At 42.3% G+C, this 19,329-nt stretch overlaps 1 protein-coding gene across 2 annotated transcripts in view; it reads right to left on the reverse strand.

The window, feature by feature from the left end:
- The window catches only part of abca5 (ATP-binding cassette, sub-family A (ABC1), member 5), a 96,868-nt gene that overhangs the window by 20,019 nt on the left and 57,520 nt on the right, over nt 1-19,329 (reverse strand). For both annotated transcript variants that reach the window (XM_042326184.1, XM_024431433.2), the window contains 11 exons: nt 19,089-19,228; nt 18,759-18,878; nt 10,917-11,118; nt 10,422-10,588; nt 10,028-10,155; nt 9,394-9,531; nt 9,046-9,159; nt 7,964-8,134; nt 5,672-5,785; nt 5,219-5,425; nt 4,922-5,013 (listed from right to left, as the gene is read on the reverse strand). In XM_042326184.1, coding sequence (XP_042182118.1) covers nt 4,922-5,013; nt 5,219-5,425; nt 5,672-5,785; nt 7,964-8,134; nt 9,046-9,159; nt 9,394-9,531; nt 10,028-10,155; nt 10,422-10,588; nt 10,917-11,118; nt 18,759-18,878; nt 19,089-19,228 — 1,593 coding nt within the window. The remainder of the gene's footprint in view (nt 1-4,921; nt 5,014-5,218; nt 5,426-5,671; nt 5,786-7,963; nt 8,135-9,045; nt 9,160-9,393; nt 9,532-10,027; nt 10,156-10,421; nt 10,589-10,916; nt 11,119-18,758; nt 18,879-19,088; nt 19,229-19,329) is intronic.

Raw genomic sequence — 19,329 nt, forward strand, 5'->3', positions numbered from 1 at the left:
TTTCTTTAGCAAAAGCCACCTCCAACATCATTTTAGAGAATTTGGCAGTACGTCCAACACTGCAGACCACGTGTAAGCACGCCAGCCCAAGACCTCCACATCCGGGCTTCTTCAATTGCGGGATCGTCTGAGACCAGCCACACGGACAGCTGATGAAACTGTGGGTTTGCACAACCAAATAATTTCTGCACAACCTGTCAGAAACCATCTCAGGGAAGCTCATTTGCGTCAAGTGTATGTTAGCGGAGCAGAGCTGGTGCGTGGAGAAATATTCCTAAAGAATAGAGAGTCGGGTTTCTCGCCCGCTCCAAACTTCGCTTCAATAGCGCTCACTTCACGAGCTCAGGGCATGCCTGCCCCAGCATGCATTTGTAGTCTACTTGTGCCCTTGCGTGAGCTACTGTCATGTAGTTCGCTAAATACAGTGCCTTCAGAAAGTATTCAGACCCCTTGACTTTTTCCATTCCACATTGTTACGTTACAGCCCTATTCTAAAACGGATTAAATAAAAACAATTCCTCAGTAATCTACACACAATACCCAATAATGACAAAGCGAAAACAGGTTTTTAGAATTTGTTTTTAGAAACCTTTACATAAGTGTTCAGACCCTTTGCTATGAGACTGGAAATTGAGCTCAGGTGCATCCTGTTCCATTGATCATCCTTGAGATGTTTCTACAACTTTATTGGAGTCCACCTGTGGTAAATTCAATTGATTGGACATGATTTGGAAAGGCACACCTGTCTATATAAGGTCCCACAGTTGACAGTGCATGTCAGAGCAAAAACAAAGCCATGAAGTCGACGGAATTGTCCGTAGAGCTCCGAGACAGGATTGTGTCGAGGCACCGATCTGGGGAAGTGTACCAAAACATTTCTGCAGCATTGAAGGTCCCCGAGAACTAAGTGGCCTACATCATTCTTAAATAGAATACGTTTGAAACAGTCAAGACTCTTCCTAGAGCTGGCCGCGCCGCCTAACTGAGCAATCGGGGGAGAAGCGCCTTGGTCAGGGAGGTGACCAGGAACCCGATGGTCACTCTGACAGAGTTCCAGAGTTCCTCTGTGGAGATGGGAGAACCTTCCAGAAGGACAACCATCTCTGCAGCACTCCACCAATCAGGCCTTTATGGTGGAGTGGCCAGACGGAAGCCACTCCTCAGTAAAAGGCACATGACAACCTGCTTGGAGTTTGCAAAAAAGGCACCCTCAGAGCATGAAAAACAAGATTCTCTGGTCTGATGAAACTAAGATTGAACTTTCTGGTCTGAATGCCAAGCGTTGTGTCTGGAGGAAACCTGACACCAAATATATTTAGATTTGTTTAACAATTTTTTGGTTACTACATTATTCCATATGTGTTAAGTTATTGTTTTGATGTCTTCACTATTATTCTACAATGTAGAAAATAGTGAAAAAATAAAGAAAAACCATGGAATGAGTAGGTGTGTCTAAACTTTGGACTGGTAGTGTATATGGAATTGCTTTAAGAAGGTCACACCAAGGATCATTTAGTTATTTGATATTGAATTTTAAGACACCTTGAAGTATAAAAATATATATATAATAATTATGAAAAAATGTTTTGGGCCTTACTGCTATTAGCCAATACAAATGCATTGAATAACAGACTATCTACATGGACAGTCCCCCCAAAATATAAAAAGGATGTTTATTCTGAAGTGTCTCTAGAGAGACATTTATATCTTGAGATATAAGAAAGATCAGGAAACTTTTATTATTATTATTATATTTAAACGTATTTAAAACCTTATTTTCTGTCATTAAACAGTCTCCACATATACTTCCATTCATTTTTTTCAACTGGTACCAGGGGACCTTCAGACATGTCTTGTGAGGCCTGTGGGTGTTCTAAAGAACTGTTTGGGTCAAAGGTCCATTTGATACTCGTGGTGGCAGAGGAACTTTCGACATTGTGTCAGAGACAATTACTCTATACATTGTGTCAGAGACAATTACTCTATACATTTGTCTCTCTCGCTGTAATTCAAATGATCTCTCCCATGCACTCTCCCTTTCACTCCCATGCACTCTCCCTTTCTTTCTCTCTTCTCTCTCCCTCTTTCTTTCTCTCCCTTCCCCCCAGTCTGGGTTGAGAAGGACAGGGAACTGGGTGTGAACTCCAACACAGTGTCGGTTTGGGTCAAAGGTCCATTTCATACTCAATGTATGTGTGTCTCACTCCCTCCCCCTCTCAGTCTGGCATTGTTCCTGGTCTTCCTAGCTGCTGTGCTAGTATCGTCTCTGGCTACGGGGAACATCCAGATCCACGCTCCAGAACTCATCAAGGCAAAGGTTGGCTATTTGAAGAATCTCAAATATAAAATATATGTTGATTTGTTTAACATAAAACACTTTGGTTACTACATGATTCCATATGTATTATTACATAGTTTTGATGTCTTCACTATTATTCTACAATGTAGAAAATAGTAATAATAAAGAACAACCCTTGAATGAGTAGGTGTGTCCAAACTTTTAACCGGTAGTGTACATTGTCTAGATAAAGTTTGATATTATCTGAGTATAATGAGATGGCATGACCCGTAGAATTGAGAGATATGATTGTAATTTCTTTTGATTGTTGAAGTCCCTGGGTCAGGGCCTCCATAGACAATAAAAATAGCTGAGGTGAGATGGGATCACCTTGCCTGCTACTTATTCTGACCAGAACAGAGCAGGTATTGCCTGTTATTACTATGGCTGAGGTATTGGCACATAGTATTTTAATAATATTTTCCAAAACCGACCAAAGATATGACCATTTAGTCTATCAAAAGCTTTTTTCTGCGTCGAGAGATATACAGTGCCTTGCGAAAGTATTCGGCCCCCTTGAACTTTGCGACCTTTTGCCACATTTCAGGCTTCAAACATAAAGATATAAAACTGTATTTTTTTGTGAAGAATCAACAACAAGTGGGACACAATCATGAAGTGGAACAACATTTATTGGATATTTCAAACTTTTTTAACAAATCAAAAACTGAAAAATTGGGCGTGCAAAATTATTCAGCCCCCTTAAGTTAATACTTTGTAGCGCCACCTTTTGCTGCGATTACAGCTGTAAGTCGCTTGGGGTATGTCTCTATCAGTTTTGCACATCGAGAGACTGACATTTTTTCCCATTCCTCCTTGCAAAACAGCTCGAGCTCAGTGAGGTTGGATGGAGAGCATTTGTGAACGGCAGTTTTCAGTTCTTTCCACAGATTCTCGATTGGATTCAGGTCTGGACTTTGACTTGGCCATTCTAACACCTGGATATGTTTATTTTTGAACCATTCCATTGTAGATTTTGCTTTATGTTTTGGATCATTGTCTTGTTGGAAGACAAATCTCCGTCCCAGTCTCAGGTCTTTTGCAGACTCCATCAGGTTTTCTTCCAGAATGGTCCTGTATTTGGCTCCATCCATCTTCCCATCAATTTTAACCATCTTCCCTGTCCCTGCTGAAGAAAAGCAGGCCCAAACCATGATGCTGCCACCACCATGTTTGACAGTGGGGATGGTGTGTTCAGGGTGATGAGCTGTGTTGCTTTTACGCCAAACATAACGTTTTGCATTGTAGCCAAAAAGTTCAATTTTGGTTTCATCTGACCAGAGCACCTTCTTCCACATGTTTGGTGTGTCTCCCAGGTGGCTTGTGGAAAACTTTAAACGACACTTTTCATGGATATCTTTAAGAAATGGCTTTCTTCTTGCCACTCTTCCATAAAGGCCAGATTTGTGCAATATACGACTGATTGTTGTCCTATGGACAGAGTCTCCCACCTCAGCTGTAGATCTCTGCAGTTCATCCAGAGTGATCATGGGCCTCTTGGCTGCATCTCTGATCAGTCTTCTCCTTGTATGAGCTGAAAGTTTAGAGGGACGGCCAGGTCTTGGTAGATTTGCAGTGGTCTGATACTCCTTCCATTTCAATATTATCGCTTGCACAGTGCTCCTTGGGATGTTTAAAGCTTGGGAAATCTTTTGTATCCAAATCCGGCTTTAAACTTCTTCACAACAGTATCTCGGACCTGCCTGGTGTGTTCCTTGTTCTTCATGATGCTCTCTGCGCTTTTAACGGACCTCTGAGACTATCACAGTGCAGGTGCATTTATACGGAGACTTGATTACACACAGGTGGATTGTATTTATCATCATTAGTCATTTAGGTCAACATTGGATCATTCAGAGATCCTCACTGAACTTCTGGAGAGAGTTTGCTGCACTGAAAGTAAAGGGGCTGAATAATTTTGCACGCCCAATTTTTCAGTTTTTGATTTGTTAAAAAAGTTTGAAATATCCAATAAATGTCGTTCCACTTCATGATTGTGTCCCACTTGTTGTTGATTCTTCACAAAAAAATACAGTTTTATATCTTTATGTTTAAAGCCTGAAATGTGGCAAAAGGTCGCAAAGTTCAAGGGGGCCGAATACTTTCGCAAGGCACTGTAACTGCCCAATGAGCTTTGGTTTCTGATGAGCATGTAAGATACTGTAAGTAATAGACAATGGCGGCTATCTGAGGATGTACCAATTTGGGTAAGTAGGTTTCGAGACAGGACGACAGGATTTTACAAAATGGTTTAATATCCGTTTTTATCAAAGATAGGGGGTGATAGTGAGAGCACTGGGTGGCGTCCTTATCTTTTTATTTAAAAATAAAATAAAAGCAAAATTAGCGCTGTATTTATATCCCTTCCAAGTAAACCTTTGTGACCAGTTGTGTTAATAATTTCCGCTAGTTTGTACAAATGGTTTTCTATTCTACTGTATGCGAGTCCTTTTCGACTGCACTGGGACTTTAACAATGACTTTAGTTGTGAGATATTTTTATCAACATACTCCCCCTATCCATTGACCACCACCTCTTCCCTCTGAGTAGCCCTGCCCCTCTTCTTCTTCTCTCATCCCTTACCTGCAGAACTGGTCATTCTTCATGGTCCTCCCTCCATAGCGGATCTCCAACCAGCGCAGCATGAACAGCAGCAGGATGCACTGCAGATAGGGCTGGGGAGAAACAATGTGTGTGATGTGCTATATGTCTGTCTACAAAAAAATATTGATATGCTAGCATACTGTATGAAACAGAAATAATTTCCTACCAGACACAAAGTAAGCAACAACAACAAACCCAATCCATGTTAGACCTCAACATCTCTGTACTCTGACTCCTATCCCTACTGTAATGTCCAGGGCATTTCCTGCTACTTACAGATAGGACAGCTATGAGCAGGTTCTTCCAGAGGAAGTCCTCTTCATAGAGGGAGGGCAGGAAGGTGGCCTTGGTGATAGAATTAAGGCAGCCCATTAAGGGGTAGAGAGGGTTGAAGAAACATAGTGTATTGTGGAGGATCCTCGTCAGCCCGGGGTTGTCGTTCACAAATGACAGCTGGACGATGGAGGCAGACACCACACACACCTAGTATGCAACAGAACGACACATACACACAAAATAACCAAACAAAGTAATATAGCTGCTCCCACATTGACACAAATCATTAATCTACTTATATTGTTTTTCACTAAAGATGAAACTTCATAATAAAAACAATTCACGGTTTTGTTACTATTGTAAGAATGTTGTGTGAACGTTGTAATGTTGTGTGTGAATGTTATATAAATGTTGTGTGACAGGGAGGGAGGGAGGGAAGATTGTTGTTCTCACCATCATGGAGACCACAGAGAAGAAGTCTCTGTTACTCTGGACGCGTGTGAACATGAAAGACACCACATAGGCGAACAGGATCATAGCTGGACCAAAACCTATCAGACACAGGATCTATAGAAAATAAGATGGAGAGAGAGTCAGTCTGAGGGAGTGTACAGTGGCATGAAAAAGTATGTGAACCCTTTGGAATTACCTGGATTTCTGCATAAATTGGTCATACAATTTGATCTGCTCTTCATCTAAGTCACAACAATAGACAAACAGTCTGCTTAAACTAATAACACACAATTATATGTTTTCCTGTCTTTATTGAACACACCATGTAAACATTCAAAGTGCAGGGTGGAAAAAGTATGTGAGCCCTTTGATTTAATAACTGGTTGACCCTCCTTTGGCAGTGTTAGCAATTTATGTTATTCTTCAATAACACAAACCCCAAAGCAAATCAAGGAGAGAAAAATAGGTTTATTTGAGAAGGACTAATCAGGATGTTATGCTGGTAGGTAGATGTTCAGTCTCCCCTCTCCTCAGCTTTTCTCCACCGAACAAAGGAACAGGATGCCATTTATAACCCCCCACCCTAACCTGGGGTTGACTAATCAGAAGTCATTGCAGTACAACTTGGCCAATGGCCAAGTAACAAGTATCCTGCCCCCGACTCAATGTACAGACTAATGAAAACGTGGCACACGTCGCTCTGAGTTCAGGAGTGACATTCCACAGATTCTAAACAGATGTTGAACTGAAACCCAACTCCTATTTACAATTTGCTATTGACCATTAGTATTCTAGTACTCTCGTCCTCTGCGTTGTGTATTTATCTTCAAAATATTCTTAAAGCAGCAATAACCTCAACCCAAAGTGTTCTGTTGTTGCGGATCAGACCTGCACAACAGTCAGGAGGAATTTTGGACCATCCCTCTTTACAAAACCGTTTCAGTTCAGCAATTTTCTTGGGATGTCTGGTGTGAACTGCTCTCGAGGTCATGCCATAGCATCTCAATCGGGTTGAGGTCAGGACTCTGACTGGGCCACTCCAGAGGCGTATTTTCTTCTGTTGAATCCATTCTGTTGTTGATTTACTTCTGCTTTTTGGGTCGTTGTCCTGTTGCACCACCCAACTTCTGTTGAGCTTCAATTGGTGGACAGATAGCCTAACATTCTCTTGCAAAATGTCTTGATAAACTTGGGAATTCATTTTTCCTGTTGATGATAGCAAGCTGTCCAGGCCTTGAGGCAGCAAAACAGCCAAAACCATGATGCTCCCTCTACCATACTTTAGGGTTTGGATGAGGTTTTGATGTTGGTGTGTCTTTTTTTCTCTCGACACATAGTGTTGTGTGTTCCTTCCCTACAACTCAACTGTAGTTTAATCTGTTCACAACATATTTTGCCAGTAGCGCTGTGGAACATCCAGGTGCTCTTTTGCAAACTTTAGACGAGCAGCAATGGGGTTTTTTGGACAGCAGTGGCTTCTTCCGTGGTGTCCTCCCACAAACACCATTCTTGTTTAGTGTTTTACGCATCGTAGACTCGTCAACAGAGATGTTAGAATGTTCCAGAGATTTCTCTATGTCTTTAGCTGACACTCTAGGATTCTTCTTAACCTCACTGAGCACTCTGCTCTGTGCTCTTGCAGTCATCTTTGCAGGACGGCCACTCCTAGGGAGAGTAGCAACAGTGCTGAACTTTCTCCATTTATAGACGCTTTGTCTTACCGTGGACTGATGAACATCAAGGCTTTTAGAGATACTTTCGTAACCCTTTCCAGCTTCATGCAAGTAAACAATTCCTAATCTTAGGACTTCTGAGCGCACTTTTGTTCGAGGCATGGTTCACATCAGACAATGCTTCTTGTGAATAGCAAACTCAAATTTTGTGAGTGTTTTTTATAGGGCAGGGCAGCTCTAACCAACATCTCCAATCTTGTCTCATTGATTAGACTCCAGGGTACCTGACCCCTGACTCCAATTAGCTTTTGGAGAAGTGATTAGCCTAGGGGTTCACATACTTTTCCCAACCTACACTGTGAATGTTTAAACGCTATATTCAATATAGACAAGAAAAATACAACAATTTGTGTGTTATTAGTTCAAGCACACTGTGTTTGTCCATTGCTGTGACTTCGATAAAGATCAGATCAAATTGTATGACCAATTTATGCAGTAATCCAGGTAATTCCAAAATGTTCACATACTTTTTCTTTCCACTGTATGTGTGTGTTGTTTCTGACTGACCACGGAAGTGTGCATGTGTACTGTACTAGACACGCGAGTCTAACTAACTGACCACTGCGGTGACGTTGCTAGAGGTAAGCAGGTTGGCAGTATGGAAGGAGAAGAGGATGCTGGTCATGGTGGTCAGTATGAGGTAGTAGAAGGGGATGTCCACTGCAGCCTGACCACACCAGTACGCAGATGGGACCAGGCCAGAGATACGCAGCGTTGAACGGCACTTTATCTAGGATTGAGAAGAGAAAGGAAAGAGTTATCAGTCAATAGACTGGTTAGTGCTTACCCTCTCCGTCTCGGGTGAATCGACTGGTTAGTGCTTACCCTCTCCGTCTCGTGTGAATCGACTGGTTAGTGCTTACCCTCTCCGTCTCGTGTGAATCGACTGGTTAGTTCTTACCCTCCCCTCTCCGTCTCGGGTGAATCGACTGGTTCGACTGTGCTTACCCCCTCCCGTCTCGGGTGAATCGACTGCTTAGTGCTTACCCTCTCCGTCTCGGGTGAATCGACTGGTTAGTGCTTACCCTCTCCGTCTCGGGTGAATCGACTGCTTAGTGCTTACCCTCTCCGTCTCGGGTGAATCGACTGCTTAGTGCTTACCCTCTCCGTCTCGGGTGAATCCACTGGTTAGTGCTTACCCTCTCCATCTCGGGTGAATCGACTGCTTAGTGCTTACCCTCTCCGTCTCGGGTGAATCGACTGCTTAGTGCTTACCCTCTCCGTCTCGGGTGAATCGACTGCTTAGTGCTTACCCTCTCCGTCTCGGGTGAATCGACTGGTTAGTGCTTACCCTCTCCGTCTCGGGTGAATCGACTGCTTAGTGCTTACCCTCTCCGTCTCGGGTGAATCGACTGCTTAGTGCTTACCCTCTCCGTCTCGGGTGAATCGACTGCTTAGTGCTTACCCTCTCCGTCTCGGGTGAATCGACTGGTTCGAGTGCTTACCCTCTCCATCTCGGGTGAATCGAATGGTTGAATCGTGCTTACCCTCAATCCGTCTCGGGTGAATCGACTGGTTAGTGCTTACCCTCACCGTCTCGGGTGAATCGACTGGTTAGTGCTTACCCTCACCGTCTCGGGTGAATCGACTGGTTAGTGCTTAACCTCTCTGTCTCGGGTGAATCGACCGCTTAGTGCTTACCTCTCTGTCTCGGGTGTGGTCCATGGCGAAGTAGGCAGGCATGCCTGCAGCTAGCATCCCCAGTATGATAGCCTCAATGTAGACCAGAGCATATGACGTGGCGTCGGGAATTTGCTAAGGAGAAGAACATAGGGAACGTAAAATTATTGTAGCATGACGCTCACTCTTTCAGGCACCTTTTCTTAATTCGATAGATACATGGATAAATATACTTTATTGCTTGTGTATGTCTGTAACAAGTTTTAGATAGAATATAACTTCATTTTTCTAGACTATTGCTGTACGTGCTATTCTAACTAAACCATCACGGTGTTATTCCATTCATTAGTTTTATTGGACTTGACTTACATAGTCGAAGGGCTTGGTCCAGGTGTGGATGCGTTGTGTGCCGTTTAGACCTCGTAGGATGGCGTTACTGAGGACGTTGACTGTCATGGGCAAAGAGTGGACGGTAGTACTGTTGAATGCTACACTGTATCTGAAACCCTGCAAAGCGGAGAAAGAAAAAAGTGTCTGTGGTCAATGGTTGTCTGTGTGTGTGTGCGCAGGCGCGCTTGTGTAAAGCTATGCTTAACTGAAACCCTATAACCAGACAGAAGAGTCAATCAAGGACTGGGCATTTAAAGTGGCATTAGTGGCCTCTCTATGTCTTCTGATCTTATGCCCCAATAATTGGCAAAAGAGCTGATTTGATTTTGATTGGTCAAAATAGTGCCTGTGTCGACACATCCTATGTGGCCCTGCACCATAGACAGACAGCCAGGGTAAACCTGAACCACTCTACTGAAGCACCCTACTACCAATTAGGGCACTTGCTGCATAACTAGCCTCAGCCTAAGAGCACTCCATATAGCATCTAATTTAGAACCATCCACATCATGCATATAATCAGAGGGTAAACCACCCACACACATACATACACACTCACAGAGAGAAAGAAAGAATGTCACCCTTCTTTAGAAGAGGGGTTATTATTTTTCACCTTGTTGGATCCGGTGACGTTGATGGCTGCACTGTGAGGAGCACAGGACATGTAGTCTGTGTTCTTCATCATCTCCACCTTGATGTCCTGAGATTCCAGGTTACGGATGAAGTCGGAGATATCCGAGCCTGCACAGAGAAACAGACCACAGTTTTTTTGTGTGTGTTTCTAATCTCGTATTCAGCCATTCATATTCTGTGAACAGATGCTGCTAGGAACTCTACTGCTTGGGAATAGCTAGATAGAGAACAAAGTATTTCAGAGCTGTAGTGATGGGAGGAGAACACAGTATTCAAGAGTATCAGTTCACAGTATAGAAGAGAGTATGGACTAACCTGATGAGTTCTGGACCAGTAGACTGGTGGTGTATTTCCTGACTGATTGGCTGACGTACCTGATGAGTTCTGGACCAGTAGACTGGTGGTGTATTTCCGGGGAGCCTGGTTCGGTCTCAGCAGGTAGATGGGGAGAAACTGCCGTTCTGGAGCGTGGATCTGGATGTTCCCCGTAGCCAGAGACAATACTAGCACAGCAGCTAGGAAGACCAGGAACAATGCCAGACTGAGAGGGGGAGGGAGTGAGACACACACAAATACATTGAGTAACTGTCTCCCCTGCCACCACATGTATCAAATGGACCTTTGACCCACACTGACACTGTGTTGGGGTTCACACTCACACCCAGAACAGTTCCCTGTCCTTCTCAACCCAGACTAGCCCGTGTAGCCAAAGGCATTCCTCTCTCTCTACATGTTGAGCATGTGGGGAGGGAACTGCTTACCTCCCTATTATCTTGCCTATAGCCTTAGTACAACAACAGTGTATAAGGTCAATAACGTCATATTAGGTTAGGTAATAGAGAGGTAAGCAGTTCCCTCCCCAGACTCACGTGTAGACAAAGGCCTTCCTCTCTCTCTGCATGTTGAGCATGTGTAGCCAGGCCACGGTGCTGAACTGCTGTCTCCACAGAGCATGGCCCTGGACCGCCTCTGGCTTGCTGTCAGAGAAGGTCAGTAGTCTTTGGTCAGTGTCGTCCAGAGAGGATGCATCACCCTCATCCTCAACCTGCTCCTGGTTGAACACACTGTAGTCTGGAGACGGGATGGGTGGGAGAGAGGAATATGTTATTAGGCTACTAAACAGGGTTGTACTTTTCGGGCTCACTGTTTAAAATGTTTTTGAAGGGCCTCCCGGGTGGCGCAGTGGTTAAGGGCGCTGTACTGCAGCGCCAGCTGTGCCACCAGACTCTGGGTTCGCGCCCAGGCTCTGTCGTAACCGGCCGCGACCGGGAGGTCCGTGGGGCGACGCACATTTGGCCTAGCGTCGTCCGGGTTAAGGAGGGGTTGGCCGGTAGGGATATCCTTGTCTCATCACGCACCAGTGACTCCTGTGGCGGGCTGGGCGCAGTGCACGCTAACCAGGTCGCCAGGTGCACTGTGTTTCCTCCGACACATTGGTGCGGCTGGCTTCCGGGTTGGATGTGCACTGTGTAAAAAAACAGTGTGGCTTGGTTGAGTTGTGTATCGGAGGACGCATGACTTTCAACCTTCGTCTCTCCCGAGCCCGTAAGGGAGTTGTAGCGATGAGACAAGATAGTAGCTACTAAACAATTGGATACCACGAAATTGGGGAGAAAACAGGGTAAAATTCCCCCCAAAATAAATAATGTTTTTGAACAGAAAACGAAAAATTATATTTCTAATTGGACAAGTCATCTCCCTGTTTGTCAGTTTTCTTCAGTTCGGTGCCTAATGAATACGACCTAGTAACATAGTTGTCAGTAGATTGCATCTTATGATCACATGTGAAGTTAATGTGATAACATGTGCGAACATAAAACTACACGTGACAACATGTGAAATAAATGTGAAATAAATGTGACATTCAAAATGTAAATGTGAGAATATGAAATTACACATGACAACATTTGAGCACATGTGAAACCTGAGATGTCCAATATCATTTAGAATACTACTTTAAAATGAATAGTTGATGTTAATGGACAGTATGCGGCTGTATGCTGATTACTTGGGACTCAACCTCACTTGGGATTTGAACTCACAACATCTTGGTTGCTAGCTACCGGATGTTGCTGCTGCACCACCAGATCTATGGGCATAATGGAGATTGGCTATATATTTATTGCCAAGAATACGTTTGCAATTTGTCTAAAGTTGCAGTAAAAATAAAGTAAAAACGTACAACTTCTTATTTCTATAAACATGACAGTATACTGCTATATTCTGATTTCAATTACTGTAAAATATAATTTTGTACTGTGAACAATGCGTTCTACAGACTAATTGGCAATAATTGGCCATTTCTGCACTTTGCTAAAAGCTGCACAGAATCAAGTAACGTAAGTGTAAAACTAGCAGTGCTCAATGACACTTGAGAATATACAACAATTATTTGAGGATTTGAACGTGCAACCCCTTTGTTGGGAGTGCAACAATGTTTCTGCAGTGCTCGGAACATACGGTATATTAACACACTCAAAAAACAAGGGTTTGGTTAGTGTAGTGTTGTTCCCTGGGGAACAAAAAGGTCAAAGATACACTTCACAGCTATACATACTGTAAACTCACATGGAACAGTTCGGTGTACCTCATAGGTATGTCAGATTTTCCCACCATTTTGAACATAAGGAATGATCATCACCACACTTTAAAATATAGGTGGGGGCAATGTACTGGTTGGGTCTCATTCACATATTTGGGGGCGTGGTTAAATACACTACATGACCAATAGTATGTGGACACCTGCTCGTCGAACATCTCATTCCAAAATCATGGTCATTAATATGGAGTTGGTCCCCTCTTTGCTGCTATAATAACCTCCACTCTTCTGGGAAGGCTTTCCACTAGACGTTGGAACATTGCTGCGGGGACCTGCTTACATTCAATCACAAAAGCATTAGTGAGTTGGGACACAATTAGGCCTGGCTCATAGTCGTTGTGTTCCAATTCATCCCAAAAGTGTGCAGGCCAGTCAAGTTCTTCCACACCGATCTCAACAAACCATTTCTGTATGGACCTTGTTTTGTGCACAGGCGCATTGTCATGCTGAAATGGGAAAGGGCCTTCCCCAAACTGTTGCCACAAAGTTGGAAGCACAGAATTGTCTTGAATTCATTGTTTGCTGTAGCGTTAAGATTTCCCTTCACTGGAAGTAAGGGGCCTAGCCTGAACCATGGAAAACAGCCCCAGACCATTATTCTTCCTCCACTAAACTTTACAGTTGGCACTATGCAGTCGGGTAGGTAGCATCCACCAAACCCAAATTCGTCCTGTGATGGAACATGTTATGTTGGTGCTTTTCTAAGCTACAGTGAGGGAAAAAAGTATTTGATCCCCTGCGGATTTTGTAAAACATTTCAAACTACTTTTGTAATACAACTTCAGGTATTTTTTAACATAAATAATCAATAAAATTGAAGATGGGATGATCGGTGTTCAATACAGGAAGAAAACAAACTGAAGCATGCTTTCTGGTCACGCGCCTCTATCTGACAGTAAACTTCAAGTGACCCTCGTTCAAGATTGCCGTACTTCTTCATTACACAAAGGAATAACCTCAACCAATTTCTAAAGACTGTTGACATCCAGTGGAAGCGATAGGAACTGCAAGAAGGTCCCTTAGAAATCTGGATTCCCAATGAAAATCCATTGAAAAGAGATTGACCTCAAAAAATCTGAATGGTTTGTCCTTGGGGTTTCGCCTACTAAATAAGTTCTGTTATACTCACACACATGATTCAAACTGTTTTAGAAACTCATAGTGTTTTCTATCCAAATCTACTAATAATATGCATATCTTATCTTCTGGGGATGAGTAGCAGGCAGTTGAATTTGGGCATGCATTTCATCCGGACGTGAAAATAATGCCCCCTGTCACCAAGAAGCTAACAGTGCAGCTCTTGGTTGTCACAAGTTCTTACAAAGATTGCAGACCTGACATTGTCAAAAGATAAAACTGTTACAACATTTCCACTGAAACATATTTTTGACCTCAAATATGCTAATGCACCCTCTCTTCAGCACATTGCCCCCATCTACATCTCAGTATAAGTGCAGTACCTAATCCTGCGTTCGTAATCAAGTGGGAAGTGGGAAATTACCACGACTGTGAAAAATGAATTTGAACGGCCCCCCATCTGGTAATTACTAGTGGGAAATGCATCTATCATCCCAGAGCTCTGACTTCACCCACATGCTGACCTCACCTACTAAGGAAATTACCTCGATAAGAGGATTTTTCAGCAGTTAAATGTAACGAAACATTATTTATAAAAAAGCTATCTATTAATATTGTTTTTGAACTCTATAATTTGTTTACAAGCATGATAGCTGTACTTATAGTTTATGGTTAATGCAGCTTGTTGGCTATTAGCCAATTGGCATTTCTCAACAACTTCAAAGCACATGAATGCATCCAACTTCACAACTAGTAAATTCCCACCTCCCACATGGTTATGAATGCAGCATTATATTGAATATATTGGGTAGAAAAATGTACCGTTATAGTAGATTATCTGCACATGTACCCACATGTAAAAGGTACCGACCAGTACCATGTGAGTTCCTATGTGTACCTCTGAAGGTACCTTATGTGTACCTTTGACTTTTAGTACACCGGGGAACAACACTGTACTGTAACCATACTCTTATATTTGAGTGTGTGGCTATACATTCACCGGTCAGTTTATTAGGTACACCCATCTAGTACCGGGTCAGACCCCCCTTTGCATCCAGAACAGCCAGAATTCTATGGGGCATTCTACAAGGTGTCATCCCGCGATGGCATCACGCGATGGACAGCGGTACATTCATGCTGCGAACAGCCCGTTCCATCTCATTCCAAAGATGCTCTATTGGGTTGAGGTCTGGGGACTGCGCAGGCCATTCAAGTAAATTTAACTTGCTGTCATGTTCCAGGTGATGTTTTTCCACTCCTCAATTGTCCAGTGTTGGTGATCGCTTGCCCATTGGAGCAATTATTATTTTAGCTTTTTGCCCAAAGGACTGCTGCTGACTGGATGTTTGTCGCACCATTCTCGGTAAACCCTAACAGGGCCTAAAGTTAACACACACCCCCTGCCAAATGCAGGTAGATTTTGGCATTGGTGGGTAAAATGTTTATTTCACCAGCCACATTGGCAGGTGGTCAGGGCTCCACAGTGGGAGCATTTTACTGGCATTTGTGAATAAAAAAGTATGATCACTTTTAAAGAAAAATAAATGCTGCTGTAGCGGTTTTCAAAGTATTTCTGACGTTTTTTTTCATAGCTGGTAAATTAAAATCGTACAAAGTCAAAGAACTACGAATCGTAAATAACCTATTCCACCTCGTGCTGCAACTCTGCCTGGCTGGGGGCTGTCCGCACGTAAATTCATTTTTAGAAGCGCTGCACACAGGCATAAAAGTCAGTCTAATTTACTTAAAACTAAAGTCTAGTGAAGTGAGACTCTGTCCTTGTCTTTCTTGGCTATTTACTTTGTTTTTCTATGTTTCAGTTTCAACGGCTAGGGAGAGAAGAGAAGAGAAGACAACCCTTCTCCTATTCAGACTCAATCTCACAGGCACAAACATGACTCGCGGCGCACTACCACGGCAACCTCCCGCCATCTTGAAGAACGATCTGGCCTTAATGGTCATGTACTCTAATAATCTCCACCTGGCCACCCCTCAGAGCCTGGTTCCTCTAGGCTACGTCAGAGTTTCCTAGGGAGTTTTTCCAAGCCACTGTGCTTCTACATCTGCATTGCTTGCTGTTTGGGGTTTTAGGCTGGGTTTTTGTATAAGCACTTTGTGACATCTGCTGATGTAAAAAGGGCTTTATAAATACATTTGATTTGATTTAAAGGGGCAGGTGAATTTGTCTAATCTGTGATATTTTGGTTAAAATTCTCTTAAACAATATACCTCATTACTTCTTACTAGTAATACATTTGTTTTAGAAACATGACAAAGCATGCTCATGCATTTTTTGTGTTTTGTTGGTGTAATTTGAGCACCCAAGAATATTTTTCTGTGGTAAAACAAATCTGAGTGGCTGGTAGATTTTTAAATCTACCTGCCACAGAGGCTGGTGGACCAAAAATACAATGCTATGCCCTGAACCCTAGAAACTGTTGTCAAAAGCCCAGGAATGTGGCTGTTTCTGAGATACTGGATCCGGCACACCTGGCACTGACGATCATACCAAGCTCAGTCGCTTAGGTCACTAATTTTGCCCATTATAACGTTCAATCGAACAGAAACTGAATGCCTCGATGTCTGCTTCATATAACAAGCCAGGGCCACGTGACTGTCTGTAGGAGTGATACATTGTTGTGAAAGGTATGGTGTACCTCAAACTGTCCGGTGAGAGTATGTTCTTGGTAACAAGCCGTTTTCCCCCACAGGACTGCTGCTGACTGGATGTTTTTTATGTCGAATCTTGTGGCACTCCAGTTTAAATCCAGAGAGCATTTATGCAGACTTAGGGCTAGATTCTATCAGATCAGGAAATAAGGAAATTCAGGTTGCTGGCATCCAAGTGGTTGTGAGTTCAAATCCTAGGTATGTTTGCATCCCAAGTGCGCTAACCAATGTTGAGGTCAATTCCATTCAAGTTCCAGTCAATTCAGAAAGTGAACCAAATACCAATTCCACATTTTTCGGTATTGAAAATAACTAATTAGAATGTATGTGTGCCTTCTGAATACAGTTAGTTGTTTCACAGTAGATTTACTGTAGAAATACTTTAAAACTTGTTTGCACTATTTTCACCACAACTCAGTAGCTGATAACTTACAGAAAAAAGAAAAAAAAGTTTGTCATAAAACAAGTATCCTATAAGTTAAAATGCAATTACAAGTGAAGCGTGCCAAGTTAATTTGCAGTACGGATCAAAAAGTGCATTGTTATTCACAGTAAATATAGCAAAACACTATTACTGTAGAAATGTACAGTAAAATTACAAAAATCTACCTCAAAATTAACAGCAATGGCCAACAGTGTAATTTCAAGTTATCACATATTGAAACACATGATTTCAAATGTGGAAAATCACATGACTTCACAATACATGTCAAAATGTGTTTTTGGAACACGTGAAATTATATGAAAACATGTTTTTCCAAAACTTCACATGTGGAATTGCATGTGTTATTGCTCCTTCAGCAAAAGTATGACCCAACCTGGGATTTGATTATACCTCTGGATTTGAGGTACACTGACCTTTCTGCTGTGCCACAAAGTCTGTAGCATTCCCCTACACATTCATTACCTATAATATATCTCTTCACTTGGCAGAAGACTGCCAGCTGCACTGCTATTTTAGTTGTCAGTTACTCTGACTATTCTCTCATTATTTATTTAAATTTACTTATTTCAGCAATTTCAGGGTTTTCTGTACAGTTGTCTAATGTTGGTGTGGCATATAATTCTGTTTTAATGGTACTCCTGAATCACTATGATAAATATAATACTTTTTCTTGAGCATATGCGATCACGTGAAAATCCACGTGAAATATCATAGGTGAAGTGTTCTAAGAACACATGGTTTCACATGTGGAATCATGTGGAAATATCACACGTGGAATCATGTGGAAATATCACACGTGGAATCATGTGGAAATATCACACGTGGAATCATGTGGAAATATCACATGTGGAAATATCACACGTGGAATCATGTGGAAATATCACACGTGGAATCATGTGGAAATATCACACGTGGAATCATGTGGAAATATCACACGTGGAATCATGTGGAAATATCACACGTGGAATCATGTGGAAATATCACATGTGGAATCATGTGGAAATATCACATGTGGAAATATCACGTGGAAATATCACATGTGAAAACATGTGGAAATATCACATGTGGAATCATGTGGAAATATCACATGTGGAATCATGTGGTTTTTCCATAAGGGCAGGGCTTTAAAGTGCGACCAAGGAGTTTTATTATGGGAACACTGTGCGATTATGAAAGAATTCTCCCAGATAATAATTGTTGTAATGATAATGTTTCCGAGTACCCTAGAGAAAAAAGTGAAAACATCTTGATTCTAGCCCAACCAGGACCAAAAGATCTGACCCATATTACCGCAACATGTTTATCTTCCTATAGTGGATCGCTAGGACCCCATTTTACATTCATAAACCATGTCGTTGGTTGTTCTAAAACTACTTGAGCATTGTTAAATAATTTGTTCAATCATGTTACCTCATTGGCTAGCTAGCTAACAACCTGGTAACTTTACCAGTATATCCAAACATTTGCAGGCACAGAAAGAAAGCAAAAGGGATTTCTTCTTCAGGAGATCAATGATCATAGCAATGAATGAAAGATCTCCTGCATGTCGTCATCAAAAACCTGACATTTTTAAAGAGACATGGTACAACTTAAAAAATAGTAAATAGTGTTTTTACACAATGTAGAAACCTAATATTCCACAAATGACTTTGTAATTTAAATGACAAGTATTTGGATCAACATTTTAGCTTTTATAATAAACTCATGTCTTTACAGTGTTACATATTCGTTTCTAGGTCACAACATGTGCTGCAAAAGTAGCTAGAATTCATGTAGGCCGTATCTCAATAAATAAAATGTATAATGTTTTCTGGTGCTCCAAAATATAATGTGGTGCTCCTAACTTTTTTAAGTTGGGAGCACCAGTGCATGTGAATGTAGAGCCCTGCTTAGTACAGAAGGAGAGAAAAGAAGGCTCACCAGCCTGGTCCACCTCAGCCTCAGCCTCCAGACGAAGAAACACATCCTCCAGCGTTGTCATGGACACCCCGTAGTTGATGATGCCCAGGTCTGGCCTGCAGTCTAGTTCTGAGAACAATCCTGAGAGAGTGAAGTCAAGGTACAGTAAGCACAGAACCACAGATCTAAAACTCAACCTGCTATATATGAATAGAAATAGAATTCCTCGAAAGTGAATAGCCCCTCGGACTATAGCAATTGGACTTCCCCGTCATGGGTACACTCAATAGGAATTATATTTCTATGATAGGCGCGATCAACTGAGCCGTAGCACAGAGATTAGTTTCTGACCTGAAAAGGTGTCCATGCTTTCGAAAGGGAGGGTGAATGTCAGCTCAGCCTCTTGTTGCCGTGACAACTGCGCCTTGGGGACGTGGTGCTTGACCAATGATGTGACACCATCCACCTCACACCGTCCACCAATAGACATTCTATAGGAAGGGGAAAAAAACATGATTTAGCTGTGGTATGTATGCATCAGTCTTACTGTCATCAAACAACATGATTTAGCTGTGGTATGTATGCATCAGTC

Source organism: Oncorhynchus tshawytscha, linkage group LG01 (assembly GCF_018296145.1).
Source record: "Oncorhynchus tshawytscha isolate Ot180627B linkage group LG01, Otsh_v2.0, whole genome shotgun sequence".
NCBI lineage: Eukaryota > Metazoa > Chordata > Actinopteri > Salmoniformes > Salmonidae > Oncorhynchus > Oncorhynchus tshawytscha.